General features: G+C 36.0%; 2 protein-coding genes across 3 annotated transcripts in view; both read left to right on the top strand.

Annotated features, from left to right (window-relative positions):
- Positions 1–13,488, top strand: part of Spag16 (sperm associated antigen 16) — a 1,047,686-nt gene extending 1,034,198 nt beyond the window's left edge. Inside the window, exon 16 of the mRNA XM_026786385.1 lies at positions 13,127–13,488. Within this exon, the coding sequence (XP_026642186.1) occupies positions 13,127–13,302 (176 nt within the window). The 3' untranslated portion in view covers positions 13,303–13,488. The remainder of the gene's footprint in view (positions 1–13,126) is intronic.
- Positions 13,489–13,975: 487 nt separating this feature from the next.
- The window catches only part of Vwc2l (von Willebrand factor C domain containing 2 like), a 152,868-nt gene continuing 142,949 nt past the window's right edge, over positions 13,976–23,894 (top strand). The window contains exons 1-3 of one of the 2 annotated variants that reach the window (XM_026786440.1): positions 13,976–14,776; positions 16,978–17,156; positions 17,298–17,446. In XM_026786440.1, the coding sequence (XP_026642241.1) occupies positions 17,057–17,156; positions 17,298–17,446 (249 nt within the window). In that variant the 5' untranslated portion in view covers positions 13,976–14,776; positions 16,978–17,056. Of the gene's footprint in view, positions 14,777–16,977; positions 17,447–23,894 lie in introns of both variants that reach the window. The other variant, XM_013351619.2, reaches the window with a different exon arrangement.

Below are 23,894 nucleotides of genomic sequence, written 5' to 3'. Positions count from 1 at the left end.
TCAAAACTTAAGTAGTTTCTTGATACTTTTCATTTTAAGGCATCTTTTAAAGAAACAACAGATGCCTCTCCACATGCATTCAAAAAATCAATATAATTAATCAATAACACTCTCTGCAGGTAATAAATGCTGAGAAGCATTTCTGCCTATCTGTATTGATCGAGAGAATTGCTTTAAATTGGTACTGATGTGTATAAAAATCATTTCCTTATTGATCAAAGCCTGTCTTCCCCTCTCTGATATGTTATTTCATATTGGGCACACAATTGTTTTAGTTTCCATTCTTGTGCTTGTGATAAATAGATTTCCTGTGATCTGTATATGAGATTAATTTGAATGAAATAGAAAATGAGTATTTTTGTGTCTTTGGAAACATGTTGCTCAATGTTCAACCAAAGATGAATAATCATGAGAAAGTATTGTAGTTATACTAATGAGGAATGGAATGATGGATTTCATTAACGTTTTCATTACTCATGGTAAGTTTTAAAGTTTTGAATCAGCTTCTATAACATTAAATTAACTGTTAACATTCTTATAACAAAACTCTGTTCCTGTAACTACAGCACCTAATCTAGAATAAATACTCTAGTGATGAAGTAATAAAAATGCATAGTTTTTTCAAGGTTTGATTTGTGATATTACTATCACTCTATATTCCTATAACATGTCCAAACTATAAAGTGGCTGTGTAACTTCTTTGCTAATAATGTGTGTAAATGTGTAGATGCCACTTAGTAAGAAACAAGTCTCCAAAATGAATTATCTTACCTAAGATATATGATGTTTCAGTAGATACAGAATTTAATAAGCCTCATTTAAAAAGGGTCCATGTTATATCATCAACTGAACAGTACCTGATAACTAGTAGCTCACAGGAGGAAACTTTATTGATCAATTAAAGACTCCTACAAAGTAGCACAGCCCCTAATGAGCACACTACCTACAATTGGGAGTTATTATTCCAACATCAACAAAACAAAAATCAAAGATCTCTGTCAACATGATTTAAGGAATTTCATAACTAACACCAACTCTTATCCTTCCTCTTGGTGTTCCATTACCAAATGACACAGGTAAACTGCCATGGGAAATATTAGTAATCAAACACATTCTTAAAACAAGGCTTGCTTAAAATGTTTTCTTCATGTCAGCAGCTTTTGCTTTGAATCCATGGAATATGAATTGACATCTGAGGTCAACGCTTTGTCAGTCTAGCAAATGAGGTTGCTTTAGTACTGAAGACATATCTCATGTAAAAACAAACCAAGCTGAAATCACTCAACAAAACAAAATATCTGCTCTTTTTGGGAACAATTGGCACTAACAAAAGAAAAACATATCTACACTGCATTAAAATGTTATTAACCACACTTCCCTTCTCCCCTTCCTTCCACCCCCATCCCCATGCTCCCAAATATTGTCAGGTGATCTTGTCTGCTTCCAATTTCCAGGTAGATCTATACATGTTTTCTGTTGGGTTCACCTTATTAGTTAGCTTCTCTAGGATGATGAACTATAGACTCAATATCTTTTATTTATGGCTAGAATCCACTTATGAGTGAGTACATACCATATTCATTTTTTGGGTCTGGGTTACCTTACTCGGGATAATGTTTTCTAATTCCATCCATTTGCATGCAAAATTCAATATGTCATTGTTTTTTTTACCGCTGAGTAGTACTCTAATGTGTATATATGCCACAATTTCTTTATCCAATCTTCTGTTGAGGGGCATCTAGGTTGTTTCCAAGTTCTGGCTATTACAAATAATGCTGCTATGAACATAGTTGAACAAATGCTTTTGCAGTATGATTGGGCATCTCTTGGGTATATTCCTAAGAGTGGTATTGCTGGATCCTGAGGTAGTTGATTCCCAATTTTCTGAGAAACCGCCACACTGATTTCCAAAGTGGTTGCACAAGTTTGCATTCCCACCAGCAATGGATGAGAGTTTGTTCCCCTTACTTGTGGATTCATTCTTATTTGTTTTGCTTAGAGCATAAACAAAATGGTAATTCTTGTATAGCATGTGAATATTGTATAGTTACTCAAAGTTATGGAAATGACTTTTCTGATCACCAAAGGACTGTTGATTTTTGGAAATGTTGGATGCTCTTCAATCTTTCAAAGAACAAAAGCAACTCTCCTAAGTTCCATGCTTCTTCCCAGAAAGCTAGTTCTACAACCAGGTCCTCAGAATTCATAAATGTTGTAAAAGCGTTTAAAAACATTTCTTATAGCCAATGTGAAATTTAAAGTGTTTCCTAGGAAAACACATAGGTCCTGTTCAAAACTGGAGTTTAATACACAAGGGAATTTTCTCCGAACCATGATAAAATTTAGTAAGGGAAGTTTAATCATAGTGGAAAGAAGACATTGAGCCAATCAATAACAATTCATCCTGAGGTATCAAAGCATACTCAGAGGGTAAGAGCAGGAACCTTGGAGTCTTCAGGATCCCAAATCTGGATTTCATTAGTCATATACTGTGTGATTTTAGGGAAGTTGCTTTAATCTCTCTAAATTTTATTTTGTTCCTCCATAAAGCAAGACATGTTCCAGCACTGTCGAACAGAAAGATATTTCTAAATATTACTGTGACCAAATATTTCAAAATGTGAGATTAAGAATCATTTTAATAAATTGCATATATTTCCAAATATAAATCAAAGTCTATTTTATTAAATATCATATATTTAAAGCAAGATTATTTTAATGTGATCACCATGAAGCTATTTGTGGAGTACATGACATTGTTTGTTCATGGGAAATCCTAAAAATCAGGTGAGTATTTTGCAAACATCATGCACTCCAGTTCTGCTAGCTGAATTTCAAACACACAAAGGCCATCATAGCTGTTATAATTCATAGCACAGATATATTCTACCCCATAAAGTTGTTGTCATGGTAAAGTAAGATAATACACTTGGAGGACTTAGGACAGTGCTTGGAAAACAAGAAGCCCTAAAACTGGTAGTTGTGACAACTTTAATTATTACCCACTGAGAGTATTGATCACAACACTCTCATTCTTAAGTTGGTCAAATGCACAGGTATTTGTTTGTCCCTGAGTAAATACAAAGCTAGGAATGGAGAACACACACATGACTGACCATACTTTTGGGATCTCATTAATGTGTAAAAGTAGGAATAAAATGATGCACATATTGCCAGGAGGAGGAACTTCTAAGGATGTGTGTACCTAGAGTTGAAGAAAATCATTTGAGCTGGGATTCAGTGAATGGATCAGCTTCTGTCAGGATGATATAACCAGGGACCAGGCATACAGCTAAGGAGAATGTTCCACAAGAGATATTAATGAAGAGAGAGTTCAAAGGTGGTAGGACTATACCTAAGTGTGCAATGAGGGTTTTAATTAACTGTGGAGATGTTAAAAAGTATACCAAGATGCTTGACATTCTCTATTGTCAAAACAGAATAGTGAAAAGAGCACCAACTTGGGAGTCAAAGCTTAGCAGATATATAGGATAGTAATTTCAGTTAAGAATATGGATATTTTGTGGTGATATTTTAAGCCACTAGTTAACCACAGAGGACAGACAGTGGCCATATTTACACCTAATATGCCAAAGAACAAATAATTCAATAAAAAAATGGACTGCAGACCTAACCAGAGAACTCTCATCAGATGAATCTCAAATGGCTGAAAGACACCTAAGGACATGTTCAACCTCCTTGGCCATCAGAGAGGATATGGGGTAAGGGGAACACTCTTCTATGTTCAGTGGGAATACAAACTGGTACAGACGCTTTGGAAATCAGTATGGCCATTTCTCAGAAAATTAGGAAAAAATCTACCTCAAGACCCAGCAATACAACTTCTGGGTATATACCCAAAGAATGCTCAATCGTGCCACAAGGACATGTGCTCAGCTATATTCATATCAGCATTATTCTTAATAGCCAGAATGTGGAAATAACCTAGATGCCAATCAACTGACGAATGGATGAAGAAAATGGGGTACATTTACACAATGGTATACTACTCAGCCAAAAAAAAATGATATCTTTAAATTTGCAGGCAAATAGATGTATTAATGTAGAAAAAATTCATATCGACTGAAGTAACCCAGACCCAGAAAGACAAATATACTATGTACTCACTCATATGTGGTGTTGAGATATAAAGCAAAAACAAAACAAAAAGAAAAACAGCCTACAGTTCACAGCCCTCAAAGAACCTAGACAACCAAGAGGACCCTGGGAGAGACATACGAGGATCTACATAGGAAGGAGAAAAAGACAAGATGTCCAGAGTAAATTGGGAGCATGAGGGTCATGGCGGAGGGGGGAGGGTAGAGGAGAGAGAGGGAGTGGAGCAGAAAAATGTATAGCTCAATAAAACAATAAAAAGAGAAAAATATATCCAAATGTATTTTTGGAATAATATAACAACAAGATGAGAGAGAGAGAGAGGGGGGGGGAGGGAGAGGGAGAGGGAAAAGGGGGGAGAGAGAGAGAGAGAAAGAGAGAGAAAGCAAAGAAAAACTACCCTACAATTCACAATCCCAAAAAACCTAGACAACAAAGAAGACCTTAAGAGAGACATACATGGATCTAAACAACATGGGAAACAGAAAAATACAAGATCTCCTGAGTAAATTGGCAGCATTTGGATCATGTGAGAGGGTAGAAGGGGAGGAGTGAGAGAAGAGAATGGAGAAAAATATAAATAAAATATAAATATAAATTTATAGCTCAATAAAAACAATAAAAAATACTAAAAAAATAAAACCCCAGATTACTAGAAAAAAAAATATCAAGGTAGGGGGCTGGAAAGATGGCTCAGAGGTTGAGCACTGGTTGCTCTTCCAGAGGTTCTGAGTGCAATTACCAGAAACCATATGGTGGCTCACAACCATCTGTAATTAGATCTGGTGCCCTCTTCTGGCAATGCAGGAATATATGCAGGTAGAACATTGTATATACTAAATAAATCTTTTTTAAAAATCAGGATAATCTACAGCATTTAACTTTAGGGAAGATTTGTCAGGGTGAGAAAGGGATGTAAAAATTGAAAAGCTTAAGATAACTTGAAGCACGATTAATGAAAACTCAATAAGAGAAACTAGGATTTGACCTAAAGATCCTAAAAGCAAAGCAGCTAGCCACTGGCTCTTACCTCAACCTTAATCCAAAATGGCAATCCTGCCTCCAAAAATCTCAGAATGAGACTGCACCTGAGGGCTGTTTCCTCATATTTTAGTGATGTGGGAGTGTCATATATCAATCTGTTGATTTCATTGGTTAAGCAATAAAGAAATTGCTTGGCCCTGATAGGTTAAAACATAGGTGGGAGGAGTAAACAGAACAGAATTCTGGGAGGAAGAGGAAGTGAGCTCAGACTCGCCAGCTCTGCTCTCTGGAGCAGATGCCATGCTCCACTCTCCCGGGCACACGCGATGAAGCTCCGACCCAGGATGGACATAGGCTAGAATCTCCCTGGTAAGCCACCTCATGGGCTACACAGATTATTAGAAATGGGCTAGTCCAGGTGTGAGAGTTAGCCAAGAAGAGGCTAGACATAATGGGCCAAGCAGTGTTTAAAAGAATACAATTTGTGTGTTGTTATTTTGGGGCATAAGCTAGCCAGGCAGCCGGGGTGCTGGGGATGCAACCCCGCCGCTCCAATTATTACTACAGAATGACACCCAGATGTGTGGACAACTGTATCCACTGAAAGCCTGAGAAAGCTTGGGAAAGAGTAAAGCATGTTTTCTTGGTAGCAGCGATTTCTCGGGTCTGCTCTGCTTGCTAGAAGCAAGCAAGTACTCTCATCTAAGAGAGGCTTCCTGACTCAGCTTCAGCTGCAAAACCCTGCAGCTCTTAAGAGGTCCTGCCATGAAACATTTAAATGGTGTTGATAAAAGCCGACTGAATGTTTGTTTGTTTTCAGCAGTAAACCTGGGTTGTTTTACAATGCCAGCTTTCTGGGCTGTCCTGCCAGGGCAAACTCTGACTGTCTGAGGCAGGAGGGCCAGCTACAGAGTTGACTTGAGTGTTGTCTGTTGCAACTTGTTTGATGGCAAGTACCTTGAAACACTGTAGACTTGTGGCACTGAATGCGGCTCTGGCCGTACCTCAGCCACAAGGTTGGAATGGCAGAAAGCTAAGGAATGGGCTACATCTAGCCGGCAAAGCCATGGCTTTAGTCCTACTGAGATTGCTTGGTAAATTAAAGGCTCATGTGGTCAGAAAAACAGAGTAAAGAGAGTGTCAAAGACAAAGAAAATATTTAAATGATTTACAGTGTTAAAAATATATGCAGACTAAAAGTTAAAGTTCTTAAAGTAAAAAACTAAAATAAGGAAGAAAGAGAGTAGTTGGGTGTGGTAGTACATACCTTTAATCCCAACACTTGGGAGGCAGAGGGAGATTGACCTCTGTGACTTTCAAGGTGTGGTAGCACATGCCTTTAATCCCGAATGCCTGGGAGGCAGAGACTGGCAGATCTCTGAGAGTTCAAGGACAGCCTGGTCTACAGAGTTATTCCAGGTCAAAGATATACAGAGAACCTGACTCAAAGCAAAAAATAAAAGTAAAAATAAACAAAATAGAGGTTAAAATATAGCGCACAAAGATGGAAAATACACAGAGAATTTTGATACTGTATGCTATTATGCTCTCTTTGAATTGTTTGAATGCTGAGGAAGGAGCAACAGCTGCTAAAAGATATTTGTTTATAAATGCTGCTGAACTAATCCAACATAGATATTTTGAAAATGCCTTGACTTTGGAATTTGGATCTAAGGACATGATGCTTTGAAAAGGAGTTTCTTATTTTGTTTTCACAGAGGGTGAGAGTCTGTGGATTGCTTCTATCCCAATGTGGTATGATAGACCGCGTCCTCCTGAAAGGTTGCTGTGAACGCCTTCAAAAAATTACTTCACTCAGTTGATAACTGAGATGACCCTGGCACACAGATTATAACATGAAAGACCTAATTAACGATGCCCCCATTCAGCAGAAAGCAGTTTGGAGAGAAAAAACTGCGCCCATATTCGCAAAAAATGTTTATAAATGTTCTTTTACATTTAAAGGGGGATATGATATAGGTGTGAATAATTTGCATTAGTATAGATTTTGCTTTATTGATAGAGATTTAAGGTCAATTTTGTTATATGTATATGTATTTATGATATTAAGGTATTATGATTGTGAAGTTCACTTAAAAATGTAATGTATATAGGTTGTTAATAGATAATCATAATAGTCAAGTTTGTAGTCATGTTAGTTAAGGTTTTCTAGATGTGCATAGATATATTTTAGATAGGCATTCTTCATATCTTTCAAAGATTATAGAATATGGCATTTTAAATGTTTTAATAACTTAGGGTTTTTTCATGACAATGAGACACTCTGCTCCTGGCAGCACCAATCTACTTCAAGAAGAAGATGGGCATCAAATAGGATCCTTATGGAGTTTGATAGCCATTTGGGCAAGAAACTGCTCTTGCCTGGACTATTGCATAAACTGGACACAGAGAACCTGCAGAGAGAGGACTACTAAACTTGCCTAAAGGTGAGATGATCTTTCGGGTTCCTGATTCATGAAGGAGTCTGCGAGACATTCTGCAGGACACAGCAGATAGTGACTGAACTGACTTTGAATTTTCCTGCTTCATGGAAATGTCTCTGGATACTATGGGCCCGTAGGCCGAAGATGGATGCCCCAATGGTACAGAGAAACTTTGGATGACTGCCCAGGCAGCAAGATGTCTCTGTCATTTCTAGAGTTTTGAAAATTGCTTACTTTTTGTTTGCTTAGGTAATATTGTATTCTTCTGGAGTCTTTGATGGAGTTGCAGAATAGATAGATAGTTATAGTTATAGTTTTTCATTGTTATGATAAAAGATAAAATAGATATAAATATTGTAACTGTAATTCTTGTTTGATAACTGTTTTGTTATATGTAATTTTGCTATGTTAAAGTTAAAGCCTTCCTTTTTGTTTAAACAGAAAAAGGGGAAATGATGGAGGAAGGTCATTGGTTAAGTAATAAAGAAACTGCTTGGCCCTGATAGGTTAAAACATAGGTGGGAGGAGTAAACAGAACAGAATGCTGGGAGGAAGAGGAAGTGAGCTCAGACTCGACAGCTCTGCTCTCTGGAGCAGATGCCATGCTCCACTCTCCCGGGCACATGCAATGAAGCTCCGACCCAGGATGGACGTAGGCTAGAATCTTCCTGGTAAGCACACCTTGGAGTGCTACACACATGATTGGAAATGGGCTAGTCCAGGTGCGAGAGTTAGCCGAGAAGAGGCTAGATATAATGGGCGAAGCAGTGTTTAAAAGTATTTAAAATTTAAATAAAAATTATTTAAAAATAATTACAGTGTCTGTGTAATTATTTCGGGGTATAAGCTAGCCAGGCAGCTGGGGTGCTGGGGACACAGCCCCACCACTTCTACTACAACATTTTATAATTCTCTCTAGTTGTGGGATTAAAGGTATTCACCGCCCAGTTTCTATGGCAACTATTGTGGCTACTGGGATTAAAGATGTGTATTGCCACTGCCTGGTCTGTAAGGCTGATTAGTGTGGCTGTTTTACTCTCCTGATCTCCAGGCAAGCCTTATTTATTAAAATACAGTTGAAACGCCATTACAATAACTCCTTACTTCCTTAGAGGTATGCTCTTGGAGCCAAACTGTTTTTCCACATGCATAGATATCAAAAGTTCTTTAGTTTGAAGAAGTGCCAGCATTTTTACAGCAGACTTGAATTTGAATAAAAGCATTCAACAACCTGAAAAATTTCACAGAATATTTGTATATAGTTTTTAAAAAGTGCCAATAATTTATCTGCATCTTTTGTTGGCAAGGGATGAAGAGTTCAGTATTTGGTAGTTTGTACTAAATGGAGATGCCATTCTATAGGTTAGCTCCTCCTGTTTGAAGAGAAAGAGCGATGAAAATAATGCCCAGGTTACTATGTACATGTATTTGGTTTCTCGTGACAAATTCAGTTGAGGCTGCTTTATTTAAAAAGGAATTAGTGGGATTTTTCTCTGAAAATACGCTTATTGCAGCAAACAGGTTTTGTATCTTAAATAAAAAATTTGCTTGTTACAACAACATAAAGAAGTTTTGTTGTATAAATAAAGTTATACGTTTTCTTGAAATAAAATTTAAAAAATATACAAATGTACAAAGATTAATTATCTCATTTAGTAGCAGAGATTGGAAGAAACTTAGTTCAAAACCAAAAGGAATTTTCACATTCATCATTAAAGCAAAATGGAATTTTCCTCATTAATAAATAAATGTAATTATGGTTTTGGAGACACACAAATGAAAGGTACTTATAATCTCTCACTGTTGATATATACTGAGTTATTTATATAAATACAGCTATTAAAAATTAACACACCCCAAAATAGTGTTTTCTTACTTGATGAAAACTTTGAGTAGCCTAATTTTCTGAAGGTAACACATAAAAGAAATAAGTCATATTTTATTCAAAAGATGTTTAAATATAGAATTGTTAATTTTAAAATTAGTGTGTGTGTGTGTGTGTGTGTGTGTGTGTGTGTGTGTGTGTGTGTGTGTGTAGGTTGTGAAAGCAGAAAGAGAACGTAGAGAAGAAAGATGTTAAGGGAGTGTGAAGAGATGATGGTGGAAGCCATGGGAGATGAAGACAAGAAGATGCCTTAAGCAGAGGAAAAGGACCAGAAAAGTGGGGACAGTGGGACAAGGAATTAGGAATCAGTAATAAGAATGAGGTAAAATGACATGTCTGCGAAAATGTCATGATGAAAACCATTACTTTGCACGCTAACTCAAAGACCGAGTGAAAAACACCTAACTCTATGAATGTACTTTGTATAATTTTATTTTTAATCAACACTGATTGTACATAATATAACTAAAAACTATACATTTTCAGATATATATTTTGTATTGGATAGCACTTTCTCTGAAGTAGACAATTTCTCCTGCTCTCAGCATTTTGTAGTAGTGTGTGGTTCTTTGTGGGAGGCTGAGGCCTTTTATACCTTAGAGAAGTAAATCAGCTTTAACATGAGTAATGTTACTCCAAGTTTCACGTAAATTCCCGTGGCACTATTTCAGATTATATATCATTCCATTTTCTGTGTCATAATATAAATATTTTTTAAATATGTTGACTTATATGAGGGTTTTGTATGTGTTCCATGGCACACATATGGAGACCAGAAATCAATTTCCAGTAGTGTGTTCTAGTGTTATAATTTTTTGTATAGGACATAGTCATTGTGTAGATATACTTAAAGGTATATACATCTTGGAAATTTTAAAGTATTTACCTACTTTTCATATGTTGTAAGACTAGAAAGGGAGCATAAAATGAGCATGTAAACCTGCTCAATCATTATGCAAAACTATTAGAATTTTTATCTTACAGACTTTCAGAAATTACTCAAGTCCCTCTCAATATTACTAACTTTGACTTTTACAGATTTGACCACAAAATAGTGGTTTAAGGCTAAATCTTTCTCCTTACAGACTTTGGTTCTTTTTTGTCAAATTAAAAAAGAAGACTTTAATTTTAAACGTAAAATTTATGCAACAAAAACAGTTATTAAATAAGAATAGCAGTTACAATATCCAGTCCATTTATATTTGGTAAATTTAGAGAAAGTACTCAATTATCTATCCTATCTCAGTAAGTCTAGAGTTCTGTACCTAATTCACTTTCTACCCTAACTAAGGAAAGTTTAAGTCTAATTGTTTACTCTTTAACTCCAAAAAAGACCCCAGAACAATGAAAATGTTATGTAACAACAGGGACATCTGGCTGCCTGGACAATCACCCTAGGTTCTTCTGTAATATTTGGGGTATTCAGCTTTGGACTACAGGCATGGTATATCTGACAGAAATTTCTTCTTTTTTTGGAATCTATAACATGTATTTATTTACATGTAATTGAAAGACTAATTTTCCATTTTTACTACAATAAGAATCTCTAAAGATTGATGGAGCATGAGAAGAAATTCATGCTCTAAAATATGTAGAGCTCAGACATTTCTTAAAAGCAGGAAACTTTGATTGGCTGTCTTACCTTATCTTAGCAAAGTTTGGCATTAGTTTTCTTTTTGCATCCTGCTGGTCCAGTTTGGACAGTAATCCTGTCAGTAATTGAGGTAAGGAAAAGTCTCTTTGCCCAAATGGCTGACTTCGCTGTAAAGAAAGAAAAGTCCATAATCATAATAAATTTCTTTCATATCCATCATCTTCTTTTGAAGTAAATGGGTATTGTCAGGAGCAGACATGTTTCACTGTCACAAAAATTTAGGTTATTAAACATATTAAATGTCATACTCTTTGAAGTGTTTGAAGACAATTTATCTATCTAAATATATCTATTTATGACTTTGAAAACATACCTAACATGACCATAAAATTGACTATTATAGATAACTACTAACCTGTATTTCTTAATTATACATAACTGCTTAAAAACAATATACTAAACAAAAGTAGAAATGCATATACAGTGTAACAGGGCTTTGATTTTTTTATGGCTCCAAATGTTTTTAAAATCCAACATTCCTTTAATGACTATTGTATAAAAAGTTCAAGAAAAAACCTTTTGTCTGAGTTTCAGGAAAGTCACACACAGACGTTGCCTCTAGAGTGAGGCTAGAAGGGAAGTCTGTGTGTAATGCCTCTGTCAGCAAAGATTTTAGGAGAAGAGGGTTTATAATAAATATTCACATCTGCTGCATTGGACACTCCAATCCATCCTAAGGGTGTTTGCTGTGTCAGGTTTTGTTCTAGATGAAGAAACCCAGTAGTTATAGAGGTTTGCAGATAGGCTGTATTTCTCATCCTTAACTTTCCTCTTAAAACCCCTCTCTGTTTTAAAACCCCAAGGCAGCTATGACAGTTTGAGAATGATATGTGATAATATATTTCACCATGCTTCTTATGGTGATAGCTCTGTTGAATTCTTACTCCAAAATGGACAAACTCCCTTTCTTTCAGGATCACAGATTTCCAAAATCTGTCTAGAAGCATAACTGATATAGTGTCATCTGGATGTGGAAATATGATGCTTACAAGTCTGGGCTGCAGTTTTGGAATTTTTGTGTTTGAATGTTAGCTTCTTTCATACATGAGGAATAACTTCCTTAGTCTTCCAAGCTTCTGTCTTCATCCACTTGGTGGAATTACTGCTATTTCTTCTTTCATTCAGTCCTTGAATCAATTGTACAGAATGACTCACATCATGTATTCAGTGTAGTATCAGCATGTTGAAAGAGTTGATAAATGTTAAGCACTGCTATTGGGATGATAGTATGAATAGATAACCCAACGGTTGATACTTATGTTCTAAGCTTGGTGAGCATATTCTATTTGCTTTACTTGCCTCCAAATGCCCAGATAGTTTTTCAACTGGGATTTTTTTCAATAGAATTATTAATTAAATTAGGCTATTTTCTTTGTTACTCGCTAAAAATGTCATAAAAATTATGAAGATTTCCCACACTAGATTTGGATTAACTTATATGTTTTAATTTGCAGGAACTTTGAAATTTAAGTTAAGTTAAATATGTTATTTTGAAGTAGAGATATTAATTATTTCATTTAAACTCCAAAAAATGTACTGAATTCATATATATATATCCCTACTATTATTGTTTTATACAGTGCTTTAACAGAATTATAATAAACATATTTAAAACAGGTAGATACATTTTGAATTTCCTAGAATAAATACCTAAAGGTTTATTTAAGCAAGGCATGTGTTCTATTTTTCATTTTGAATGTTTTTCCTTTAAATATCTTAATGTATTCAATTGAAAAATAAAGTTACTCCCTTTAGTTACTCTCAATCTCATCTCAAAATGATTTGTCAATCATAAATATAAGAAGAATGACAGAGCTTGTAATGACCTCTGAATGTTAAGTAAATAGAGCTACAGGCTTTTATTCTAAATGTATCTTAATTATGGCTCAAATTCTTTTCATAGATAGGACTCAGTTTATCTTTAATGAGGGTCTAATTCAAAAATGAGTCCGTTGAATGACAGTCAAAACAAAATAAAATGTGTATCATTTGCATACTCTGACTGCTTGAGCTAAATCTCCCTCTGTTTCCATGTCTTTTCAGGTCGAGTTTTAGCTCAGGCGAGTGCCAACGGAGTAATCCATTTGCTGGATCTTAAATCTGGACAAATTCACAAACTGGTGGGCCACGAGAGTGAGGTCCACACTGTGGTGTTTTCCCATGATGGGGAGAATCTGTATTCTGGGGGTTCTGACGGCACCGTTCGATTGTGGTTCTGATCAGCAACAGCTCACCCTGCTGCAGAGGGCATTCCACTCTAAGGTTTAAAAATGTTTCACATAGTCTGCTCCCAAGCCAGGAAGTACCTGGTTAAAACAACCAGTAAATAACAGATTTGTTTTAAAACAAGCTTTGGGGGAATGTTATATGATCCAAACTCTTACAAATAAAAATGATAACATTTTACTCATTTGTCTGTCTGTTTTTTCACCATTCTCTCTTTCTTTTTTCTCATTTGGTTATGAATTTAGAGACAGGGTATCTTTGCTAGGGGGTTGGAAGAAACAGCTTTACAATGACGCCTAATGACAGAGTAGATGAATTACAAGACATTGATTTTTAACGTTAGAGAACAAACTGCAGGAAAACGCGGCTACTTTTTTTTTTTTAATCAAACCCGAGCTGCAGACAATCCAAAGTTAAATTATGTATAACACAAGAAAAGTCTTTCTATAACCAAAGGGTCAAATAGAGTCGGCAAGCATACATTTTCACAGATTCTTTGACAATGAGTGTGCTTTATCTATTAGTAATAACCAAAGACTGCAGATGGCACAAATCTAAACGCAAGTCCCCGGAACTTTCATCTCTGCAGCCCATCCAAGAATGCATTAAAGCAAAATTACATCTTTCTAATTTTTTATTGTGATTTGAATGCAAATAAGTGTCTCGCACGGAGAATCCCCCCCATCCCCCAGGCTCGCATCCGCTGTATCAAGTGACTGCTTAGACAACACTCCAGCCTGGTCCGCGGAAGCAGCTGGGGGTTTCGACCAAGCTGGGCTTGGAAGCCAGTTGTTGGCGCTGTCCGTGGTGCTGAGGAATTCCCGGCTGCCGGCAGGATGAGCTCCGAATCAGCAGTCTGCAAACTGCTCCCAGCGATGACAAACCCCAGCTAAAGTTGCGCCTTTGCTTCACGTCTACAGTTAGAATCTTCTGGTGTGTGAGGAGGGATCCAGTCAACATACTGTGGACGATGCTGTTGGCTCTGCCGGTGGAGTGTGCTTTAAGCTTCAGTATGCTGTTTCTGTTTGTGATCCTCAGAGCCTAGCCAAGTCACCTCTACTGCTGTAGCAAACACTGTGTAAGTGAACCCATGTGTGGAGGAGGCATAAGCAGCCAGGAAATTTCATAGAAGGATCTAAGAAAATGCTAAAAATAAGTTCAACATGATTCTGCTACCGGGGTCCGGATTTCCACAGGACCAGCATTGCTTCTTGCTTTGAATTCTGAAGACAGGTCCAAAGCGTATTTCTTATGTGTGTCTGCTGTGTTTCTCTCTGGAAGGGTGGGAGACTGCTTCTTGGCTGTGTTTTGAAATGGGAGGTAGAGAGGATGGATTGCCTTTAATTCATGCCTGAAAATGCATTCTTTGGGTGACTAAAGAGGACCGGCTTTCCTAAGACATACCTGACCTTTAAGTTCAGATTGGTCTGTGACCCTCAGTACCACCATTAACCTCAGAGTGACTAGGTAAGTGACTCTTATGACATGAGTTGTATTTGCTTTCTCAAAGAAACAGATGCAGTCATTTTAACTCATATGGGTAGCAATACAGGGAGGGGAAGTTTAGCTGGGAAGTGATCCTCAGTTTAGCAGTGTTGCATTCTTATTAAAATCTTCAGGTAATGGTGTTGTTTGATTTCTATAGCCTCTCTCTTTTTGAATGGCATTTTAAATGGTGCTAAATCACATTTATTATAATGATAGCTCTTTTAAAAATAGCCTAAGAACTTTCTTTTATTAAAAAGATATGTATTTCTCATAATAAAATCATGCTTATTGCTATATGAAGCAGGCACCCCATCCCTGCTTTTATCCTTAAGTTTACATTTATTATAACCTTGCACATTAATGCCTACCTGTGGCTTACAAAATGATCCTTTTCTGCCTGGGTCATTTTAATGCAGAATGCTGTATGTATTTCACATGGCTTTCCTTGCATGGATTGATAGACGCTGGGGACACTGTGAGGAGGCACTGTAGCTTCCTTGTGTTGCAAGATAAACTTTCTACATATGTGAGAGGTGCATAAATGTATGCTTTAATTAGTAAATCACACTTATGTCTTTCCTGAAGCTTCTACTATGTTTGTGACCTCAGTAGTATTTAGAAGAAAAGAAATGCTTTGTCAAAGGGAGCTTCTAGCTTCTCAAGTAGAATTAGAGGTTTGCACTCTCTTCTTCTGCCATGACTCATTATTTTTGACATATTTTAAGAGAAATTCATCTTCTTTATCATTTACCCAAAGGAATTCACCCAAAAGGAATTCTAATACCAGAGAATATTGAAGGAATACTAATATCAACCTTCTCTGAAAAGAGAACATCTGAATACATCGCCTTCCATTTTACTATTACTAGAATTTGCATATCTAACTTAAAATGCAAATGTATTCTAAGAGTTTATGAAGTTTCCTAACATCATCTTCATCATGTTTAAAATTATTATAATTATATGCTAGCCTGAAAAGAAGTAGTTTATCACTGTTTTTATATATTTTTATATATTTCTATACAGTTTAGAAATAAAACAGTGAATGAAACTTAGATACCTTAAAATGTCCTACATACAATCTTACTGATATCGGCATAAAGCCAATAACATTTAAATAGATAAATGAAATATTTTAGAATAATTTTTCTTATCTCTTACTCCCAGAAATTAGTTTCATCAGAATCTTTGCATAAGCTAGCTACTCTAAATATTCAAAAGGTTCTCACTGCTAACATTAATTCCTAATACTAGCACCCTGGACGTCTATAACAGTTATTGCTAGCCAGCTAATAAGGAATATAGTCTGTGAATATCAATTGTTTATTATTTTAAGAAAGTTTCACAGAAAGTTTTTTTTTCTAGCGTCTTAGCCCAAATTACCTAAATGTAAATATTTTGGTCATTACCAATGAGTTATATTTTCAATAAAACGTGAATGGTGTCATATTATATAGAATGAGTCAACTTCAAATAACATCACATGACCAATAGAGCTTGGCTGCTACAAAAAAATTTCTGGCCCACTAGGAGCTTATCTCCCACATAAAAATAAAGATGTGAGCCATAGTATAAATGGCTTTGCTTTTAACAAATTAAATTTTCTTGTAGTAGTATTTATGTATGCACCATGATTTGTTAAACTATTTTCATATTCAGAGTGTTTCAAAATCTAGATTATGGGCATGAGAAAGAAAGCTTTTGTACTGTATCCATCTCATTTAAACTTGCATCCAACTGTTTTATTTTTAATTCCCTTTTTTAGTTTAATGCTTCATCTTAATCTCTTTTTATGCAGATTATTATAACACCTATAATCTACCACACTGATCCATCCAGTTTAAAGAAAAATATAAATGTGGTTTCAAATATCCTTGGCAATTACTTTTTAAGTTTCAATAAGACCACTTCTTACAATGTGCAAACAGCTAGACAATTGTAATTCAAAGAAAAATTACAACCTAAAGGTCCTAAGTAAAATAACTCCATAAATGACCTTTATTAAAACATATATTACCAAAATTAACTCTTCAAACTTTTGGCAGACAGTTGGATGAACGTTGTTTATTTGAAGTCTCAGTGTCTTCCAAACTGAGCCCATGCAAATAATTTAAGGTGGGCTTATTGCATCTTTATTCACTTTACGTATGTCAAATTATCTTTTAAATATTTATTTTCAGCCCACCCCCTTACATTCCCATGGAAGGAGCTGAGTGTATTTAATATTGGGAGAACAGCCAGAAGCCCGTGAGGAGGGGGATGGCTCTTCATATTCATGAAGCTTGCATACTTCTATTGGTCATCCCTGGATTGGTCACCTCTGCTGCCATCAGTCACGAAGACTATCCTGCTGATGAAGGTGACCAGGCTTCCAGTAATGACAATCTGATCTTTGATGACTATCGAGGGAAAGGGTGTGTGGATGACAGCGGCTTTGTATACAAGTTGGGAGAACGGTTTTTCCCGGGGCATTCCAACTGTCCATGTGTCTGTGCTCTAGATGGACCTGTTTGTGACCAGCCGGAATGCCCTAAAATTCATCCGAAATGTACAAAAGTGGAACACAATGGATGCTGTCCCGAATGTAAAGAAGTGAAAAACTTTTGTGAATATCATGGAAAAAATTACAAAATCTTGGAGGAATTTAAGGTATGAGTTACCCTCCATATTTATTGAATTCTAATTTTTACTGCATAACAGTAAAGCTGGGAAACATACAATAGCATGACTCTAGGTAGCAAGAGTAGCACCATGGCTGACAGATGACCAGTGTTAGTTCACCGCTCAGAATCCCATAGTAATCTTCAGCTCATGTTTAGTGTCTTTTCATTTTTAACCCTTGAAAAAAATCCTTCTGTGTTTTTACAAGATATGTTTTTGGAGGGAGATTGTTGGAAGATATACCTGTCAAATTAATCTTTCTATTCTGTTAGTTTCCTGACTTATTAGTTTGTATTTGGAGCGATTTACCAATGACCTTGGCATATTTGTTTGCTTGTAGAAATGTACATGCTACAGAAGGACTGTAGCTGTGATCTCAACATTGAGAAAATGCATTGGGCCTACTTGCTATAGGGCAGGACTCTAGCTCAGCTCTCCGCTAACCAGATGTCTTCCTTACAAGACTTCCTAGAGAACTGAATTAATCATGGATGTTAAAAAGAAAAGTTAACTTTTTAGTGACATATTTGTTTTCTTTTCATCTTGTGGAGCTTGTTTTTATTTATTTTAAGTTCTCTTTTCTCTGACGGATAATTTTAGTTAAAATGTTCTACAAGCCACATGAGTCCTGGGGAATGAATTAATGCATCAAGAATATCCTAGTTAATTGTAGACAGTTTGTGTGTCGAATGTCTTTCATGATGAAAGCTTAATATTAAAGGTTTTATTTTTATCAAAGTTCTGTGATATGGTTCTCATAGGTAAAAAAAAAGAGTTATAGCTGGTCATAGTGTGCTGTTTATTTTTGAAAAAAGAATGCTTAGTTTTTAGACCTGAATTAACTTTTCTCTCTACAAAATGAGATAATGCTGGAAGTCAGCATGTGGGAGAAAGATTTGAACTGATTATCACTAGGGCCTTTGGTGTATGGCTGTTTTATGGTATTCAGTGTATTCTGGGCCATGAGTTCAAACTTGTGCTAGTTTATAAAAGAATGCCTGACTTTTTTTCATTGCAATATTTTAGCTATAAGAAAAAAATAGATTTTGAAGATTATATCAACTCTTTTATGCATTATTCTACACTATTCTCTTTCATGCACTGTAAAATTATTTGTTGTGAAATGTTACAAAGTAAAAAGCTAGAGAGTTTAGTAAAGATACCCTAATAGCAAATGACAGTTAAGCACATGCTATCATATGCTCAATAATGACAATATAGTCTTTAAAACATTATATACACTTCATCATTAGCTGGTTTTATTTTAAGGTAGTGAAAGGAAATATAGTATTCAATATATTATGAACAAAATATTATGAACATATTTTATGAACATTTATTATGAACAAATCAGTGACAATTAATTTTAATGTACACATATAGTTAAAATAGAATTTTATATAAAGAATATCTAGCCCACACCAGAAAAATCACAGAAAATACAGTTTTTGATAGATAGAATTTGGTAATCAGCACTTAACATATAAAAGAATTTATATGGTTTATGGTTTATGAATTTATTCAAGTTATCTTCATCCTTAAAATGTTATAGTTACTTACAAGATTTACATGAACAAAAATATAACTTTGAAGCTAGAGAGATTCTTCAGTGGTTGGAGCACTGGCTGCCTTCCCAGAGAACATGAGTTTGGTTCTCAGCACACACATGGCACATCACAACCATCTGTACTTCCAACCTCAGGGAATCTGGTACCCTCTTCTGGTCTCCGCAAGGACCAGGCATGTATGTGATACACAGACATACCTGAAAGTCAAACACCTACACACACAAAGATAAACAAAAATTTTAAAAGGTAAATGTGTTACCATTTCAAACAACACAAAAACCTATTAACAAAACATTGATTATTCTTGTGCTCCTGGTTATAGCTCTACCATAGTATAATCTGTCATGTAACATCCCTTAATAATGAAGGACTTTTATATATCTGTGCCAAAGGATTACTAAATATATTTTTTAAAAAACCATATTCCATTTTTTTCACAAAGACTTGAGTACAAAAATCTGAAGATATTATCTAAGACAAATTTGTTAAAATGAAGAATAAGACCAAGAAAGTTTAACTTATCCTCTGACCCAGAAGTCCCCCATTTATTTAACTTATTTTGTAATACTTCCTTTTAGCAATTCAATCTATTCAAATTCTCAAAGCACTTTTATATCAAGGTCAGAAACAGCTGGATTCGAAGCCTGAATTCCTCAGTGGGATGTAAGATCTAAGCCACAGTGGTAAGACCATAAAATAGTCATTGTAATGATTAGTTCCCTTGTGGGAGATGTTGGAAATATTTAATGAAATATAATGAAGTCATTAGGCCCAGGACAACCAGAACATTTAGGAGTTGAACAAATGGCTGTTCTCTATTCTCTGTCATTCTCAAATACACAGGGATTTACTATATGTTCTAAATTTTTCTAAATCTTCAACAATATTCTATAATTGAAATCTAACCTTAAAAGCATTTCAGATGAAGGACTATTTTTATGTTGTGCCTGCCCATATGGACCATATAAGTAAATAACCACTAGCCATAGTCTTCCATTTTCATTATATCCCGTTTGTTGTCAGGAACAAATAGCTAGTTTTTAAAGATTTATGGAACATTCTTAACATCATATATGAGATATTCTTTAAAATAATATATTTATCTAATAACATTTGTTATACTGCTTGATATTAAAAATATAGAGTCACTCATTTTGGAAATCAAGGCATCCAGAAGTTAAAGTGCTCACAAGAAAGGCATGATTTTCTTATATAGCTCATTAAAACAATTTTAAAAAGTTTAAAAAAAGAAAGAAAGGCATGATTGATGTACAATTCAAATGAAAAGAAAAGCAGTCAAAAGTTGAGTTGATGAACCTAAGTCTGGTGGCGGCACACACTAGTAATCAGCATTTGCAAATGGGAGGCAGGGGGATCATAGATTCATGAGGCCTGTCAGCTACACAACGGAAGCCTATTTCCCCAAGTAGAAATAGAGTTTCATGTATCACTCTACAGTCCCACATGTGCCCAGGGTTTATGGTGTGAAAGCTTACCAACATAACATCAGGCTTGGGAGCCAAAAACTTTTTTCTTCAAGATAGTCAATGGTGAGGTTGCCTTTTAAAAACTGACTACAGTTGATCTGGGCATATCAAATTTCCAAAGGAGAACCCTCTGGAACAAGGTTAGCGAGACTGGGGAAAGCCAGGCCAGAACAGGGTGGAAGTGCATGCAAAATCAGAGGCTGGGTCTGACTTCATTGACGAGAGAGAAGTAAATGTGTGTGCACTAACGCTGTGTAACAGCAGCTAGGACAGGGTACCGCAACGTTTAAGAGTGGATTTAAATATTCTTTCACTCCCTGAAGAACATCCGGAAAGGAGGTACCACTGCAAATTTTCAAAATTACAAACATTCCTGGAAAAGAACAGAAAAACAAAACTACTTTTCCCTTTCTAATATAGCTTTCATTTATGAAGTTTTCAAAAACATTTAAAATTTTTAGATGAAAATATTAAAACAACTGGCATGGTTGAGGATAACGGAATCAGAAGCATTTTTCAGAGTGAAGTCTAACTTCCTGCTGATAACTAGTGTGGTGCTTTTCAACCTTCCTAGTGCCGTGCCCTTTACTATAGTTCTGCCTTCCTAGTGCTGCGCCCTTTACTATAGTTCTGCCTTCCTAGTGCTGCGCCCTTTACTATAGTTCTGCCTTCCTAGTGCTGCGCCTTTACTATAGTTCTGCCTTCCAAGGGCTGTGCCCTTTAATACAGGTCTTCGTCTTGTGCTGACAACCAACCACAGAATTATTTTCAATGCCACTTCATAACTGTAGTTTTGCTACTGCTTGAATTATAATGGAAATATCCGTATTTCCAATGGTCTTAGGTGATCCCTGTGAAAGGGTCATTTGACCCCGGGGGCCACTAACCCCAGGTTGGGTGGGAACCACTGATCTAGAGTTGTTTCATCCACCTTTTCCAATCCTCCACTGCCGGAAACTCTTCCCCGTGCATTCACATATGCCATTGTGCAGGGAGGGGCACAGTTTCATCATAACTCACTTGTCTAAGGCCCGTTTTGATCATCTGCTAAACAACTTCAGGTAAGAAAAACCAAAGCGTCAGTCTGTAAGTTTACTTACCAAAGATCGTACAGCTGAAATTGGGGAACCTGAAAGCCTGCCCATACAACTGCCCTCATCTCTTCTTGACTGCCTCTATCACATTATAATAATCCGTGTAAGACAGAACCACCTGACCCTTCTATTAGAACCCACTGTTTCTTCCATCACAGTGAACCATTTGAGACTATGAATAGTGGTTTTATTTTTTTCTCCTTTATTCCTACCCTAAGAATCATGAAAACACCACAATAGACATTCACCACCTTTCTTTTTGTAAATGGGATAATGAGCCAGATCATGATTGAAAATATAAAGTAAAGAGATTAACAAGTGTGCCTTCAAATGCCATGGTTCTATTTCAGCCTCTATAGGTTTAGAAAGAGCAGTCCCCAGGCAATCAAAAATGACCCCTACTGTTGCCAAGTGTAACATCCATTCTCAACTTACTTCTACTGTCTGGTGTGTCTCTTTGATGCTTCCTAGAGCTAGTTTTCAATGTGTCTTCATCTCATCCCTCTAGGGTTTTAGTTGTGAGGTCTCATCCCAAGTGAATGCCAAGTTGCACTTCAATCTTTTCAGATCACTAACTTCAAGTACAAATTTATCCAACGTACATGTCGTAATGGGAAGAGTCATGCTCTTTGTAAAGGCTGTGAGAACCTCTTCCAGTTACTGATGAGTAGATTCCTCTCTACTCTGTGGAGAACTCTAAATTCCCCAGTGGTCTGTTAACATTGTACTAAGATGAACATCACTGCATAGCCAGTTCTCTTATGTTTTGTTTTGATGTGCACTCAACCAATAAGGAATCCGAACCCTCTTTTAATAAACAAAGTTGGTAAGTAATAAGTTATGACAGCATAGATAATGGTGGATAGACATATTGATTGGAAGCTTAGAGATCTGTTTTAGCTCCAAGCATCACCACCTTATTCTGCGTGGTCCAAAAGAGAGATAATTTTTTATTTTGCAAAGTATTTTTTTATAACTCTCACTCTGCTAGATTTAGCCTTTGAGGATATGTCTTTATTCTTTAAAACTTGTACTAATTTAGTTTCAGGGCATACACCAAAGGTTAGACCACATGCAGCTGAAAGAGCTGTCAGCTTTAGCATAGCCTGGTTTACTTTGAAGTGATTCTCTGCAGTCAACACTCAATGCCCCAAATTCAGGATTCAGTTTGTCCCAGGTTCTTCCTTCCTTGTTGGGAGTTACTTTTGTACTATTCCTATTAGTGGATAAGACAATTGATAAGACCTTCCTCATAGTGTTATATTTGAATGATTTTAGTAGAAACATTTTCTCTGGTATACATTTTATGCCTGTTGTTAACCTTCAACAACAACAACAGCAACAAAACTTATTATCATGCCATGGCAACCTGTCTTGTTTTTTCCCTGAATTTTGCACTTAATTTTTAAACCCTGATGAATTAATCAGAGGTAATAAAATTATTCAACACTCAGACTATCTTACCAAATCATCACATCTATTAAAATAAAAACGTGAATGCCAGTTGAGTTTTGAATTGTCCTAGCTTGTCAATGGGTATATTCACAAGGAGATACAGATTCCAGTTCTGTCATTAGCTAGTAGCCCATCATTAATGCCTAATTTATAACATTCGAGCTATTAAAATATTTAAATGGGAAGTATTTTTTTCAAATTTAATTTGAGGGATATGTTTGTTGCCATGTTATTTTTCAATATGGAGAAAGAATGGGGACAGCATGTTTGTGGATCTAAGAACCAGGTTTGTTAAAGATGAGGGCAAACTAAAGCTGAGGAAATGTTGCTGAGGGATCTGATTGGTGCAGCCTTAAAACTCAGTTCATCTCCTACCAACCAGCTCCTACGAATGGCACGGGAGCTAAGGAGTATTTTGATTTGCAGGATATACCTGGCCTTTGAGCATCAATATTGTCTCCAAGAGAGTTAAGGAATAGGTCTTCCTCTCTAGCTACTACAGATAACAGAGTGAGTCTTTGTAGCTGCCTCCCCACAGCACGGCTTCAGAGGCAGAATAGCCTGTTCACCAAGGATGTGTGTCTTTGTAATTACAGACCTTCTCAATTCTTTATAGTCCCTTACCAATTTCAGAGATTAAAGAAAATTTTATGAAAATGGTTTTATGGCATTAATTGTGCCTGTTTTTCTTATGAAAATGTGCTTAGCATATTGTGTCTGTTGTTTGTTTCACAAAATATGCTAAGGCTAAGAAAGAGATCAGATTTTTTTTTCAAAAAAGGTTCTTAAAAATTTCCGAAACAGGAGAATAGACTTTTATGAAGACATGATT

The sequence above is a fragment of the Microtus ochrogaster genome, linkage group LG4 (genome assembly GCF_000317375.1).
Source record: "Microtus ochrogaster isolate Prairie Vole_2 linkage group LG4, MicOch1.0, whole genome shotgun sequence".
Taxonomy (NCBI): Eukaryota; Metazoa; Chordata; class Mammalia; order Rodentia; family Cricetidae; genus Microtus; species Microtus ochrogaster.
The sequence above is the reverse complement of the archived record's forward strand: the minus strand, read 5'-3'. Positions and strand labels throughout refer to the sequence as shown.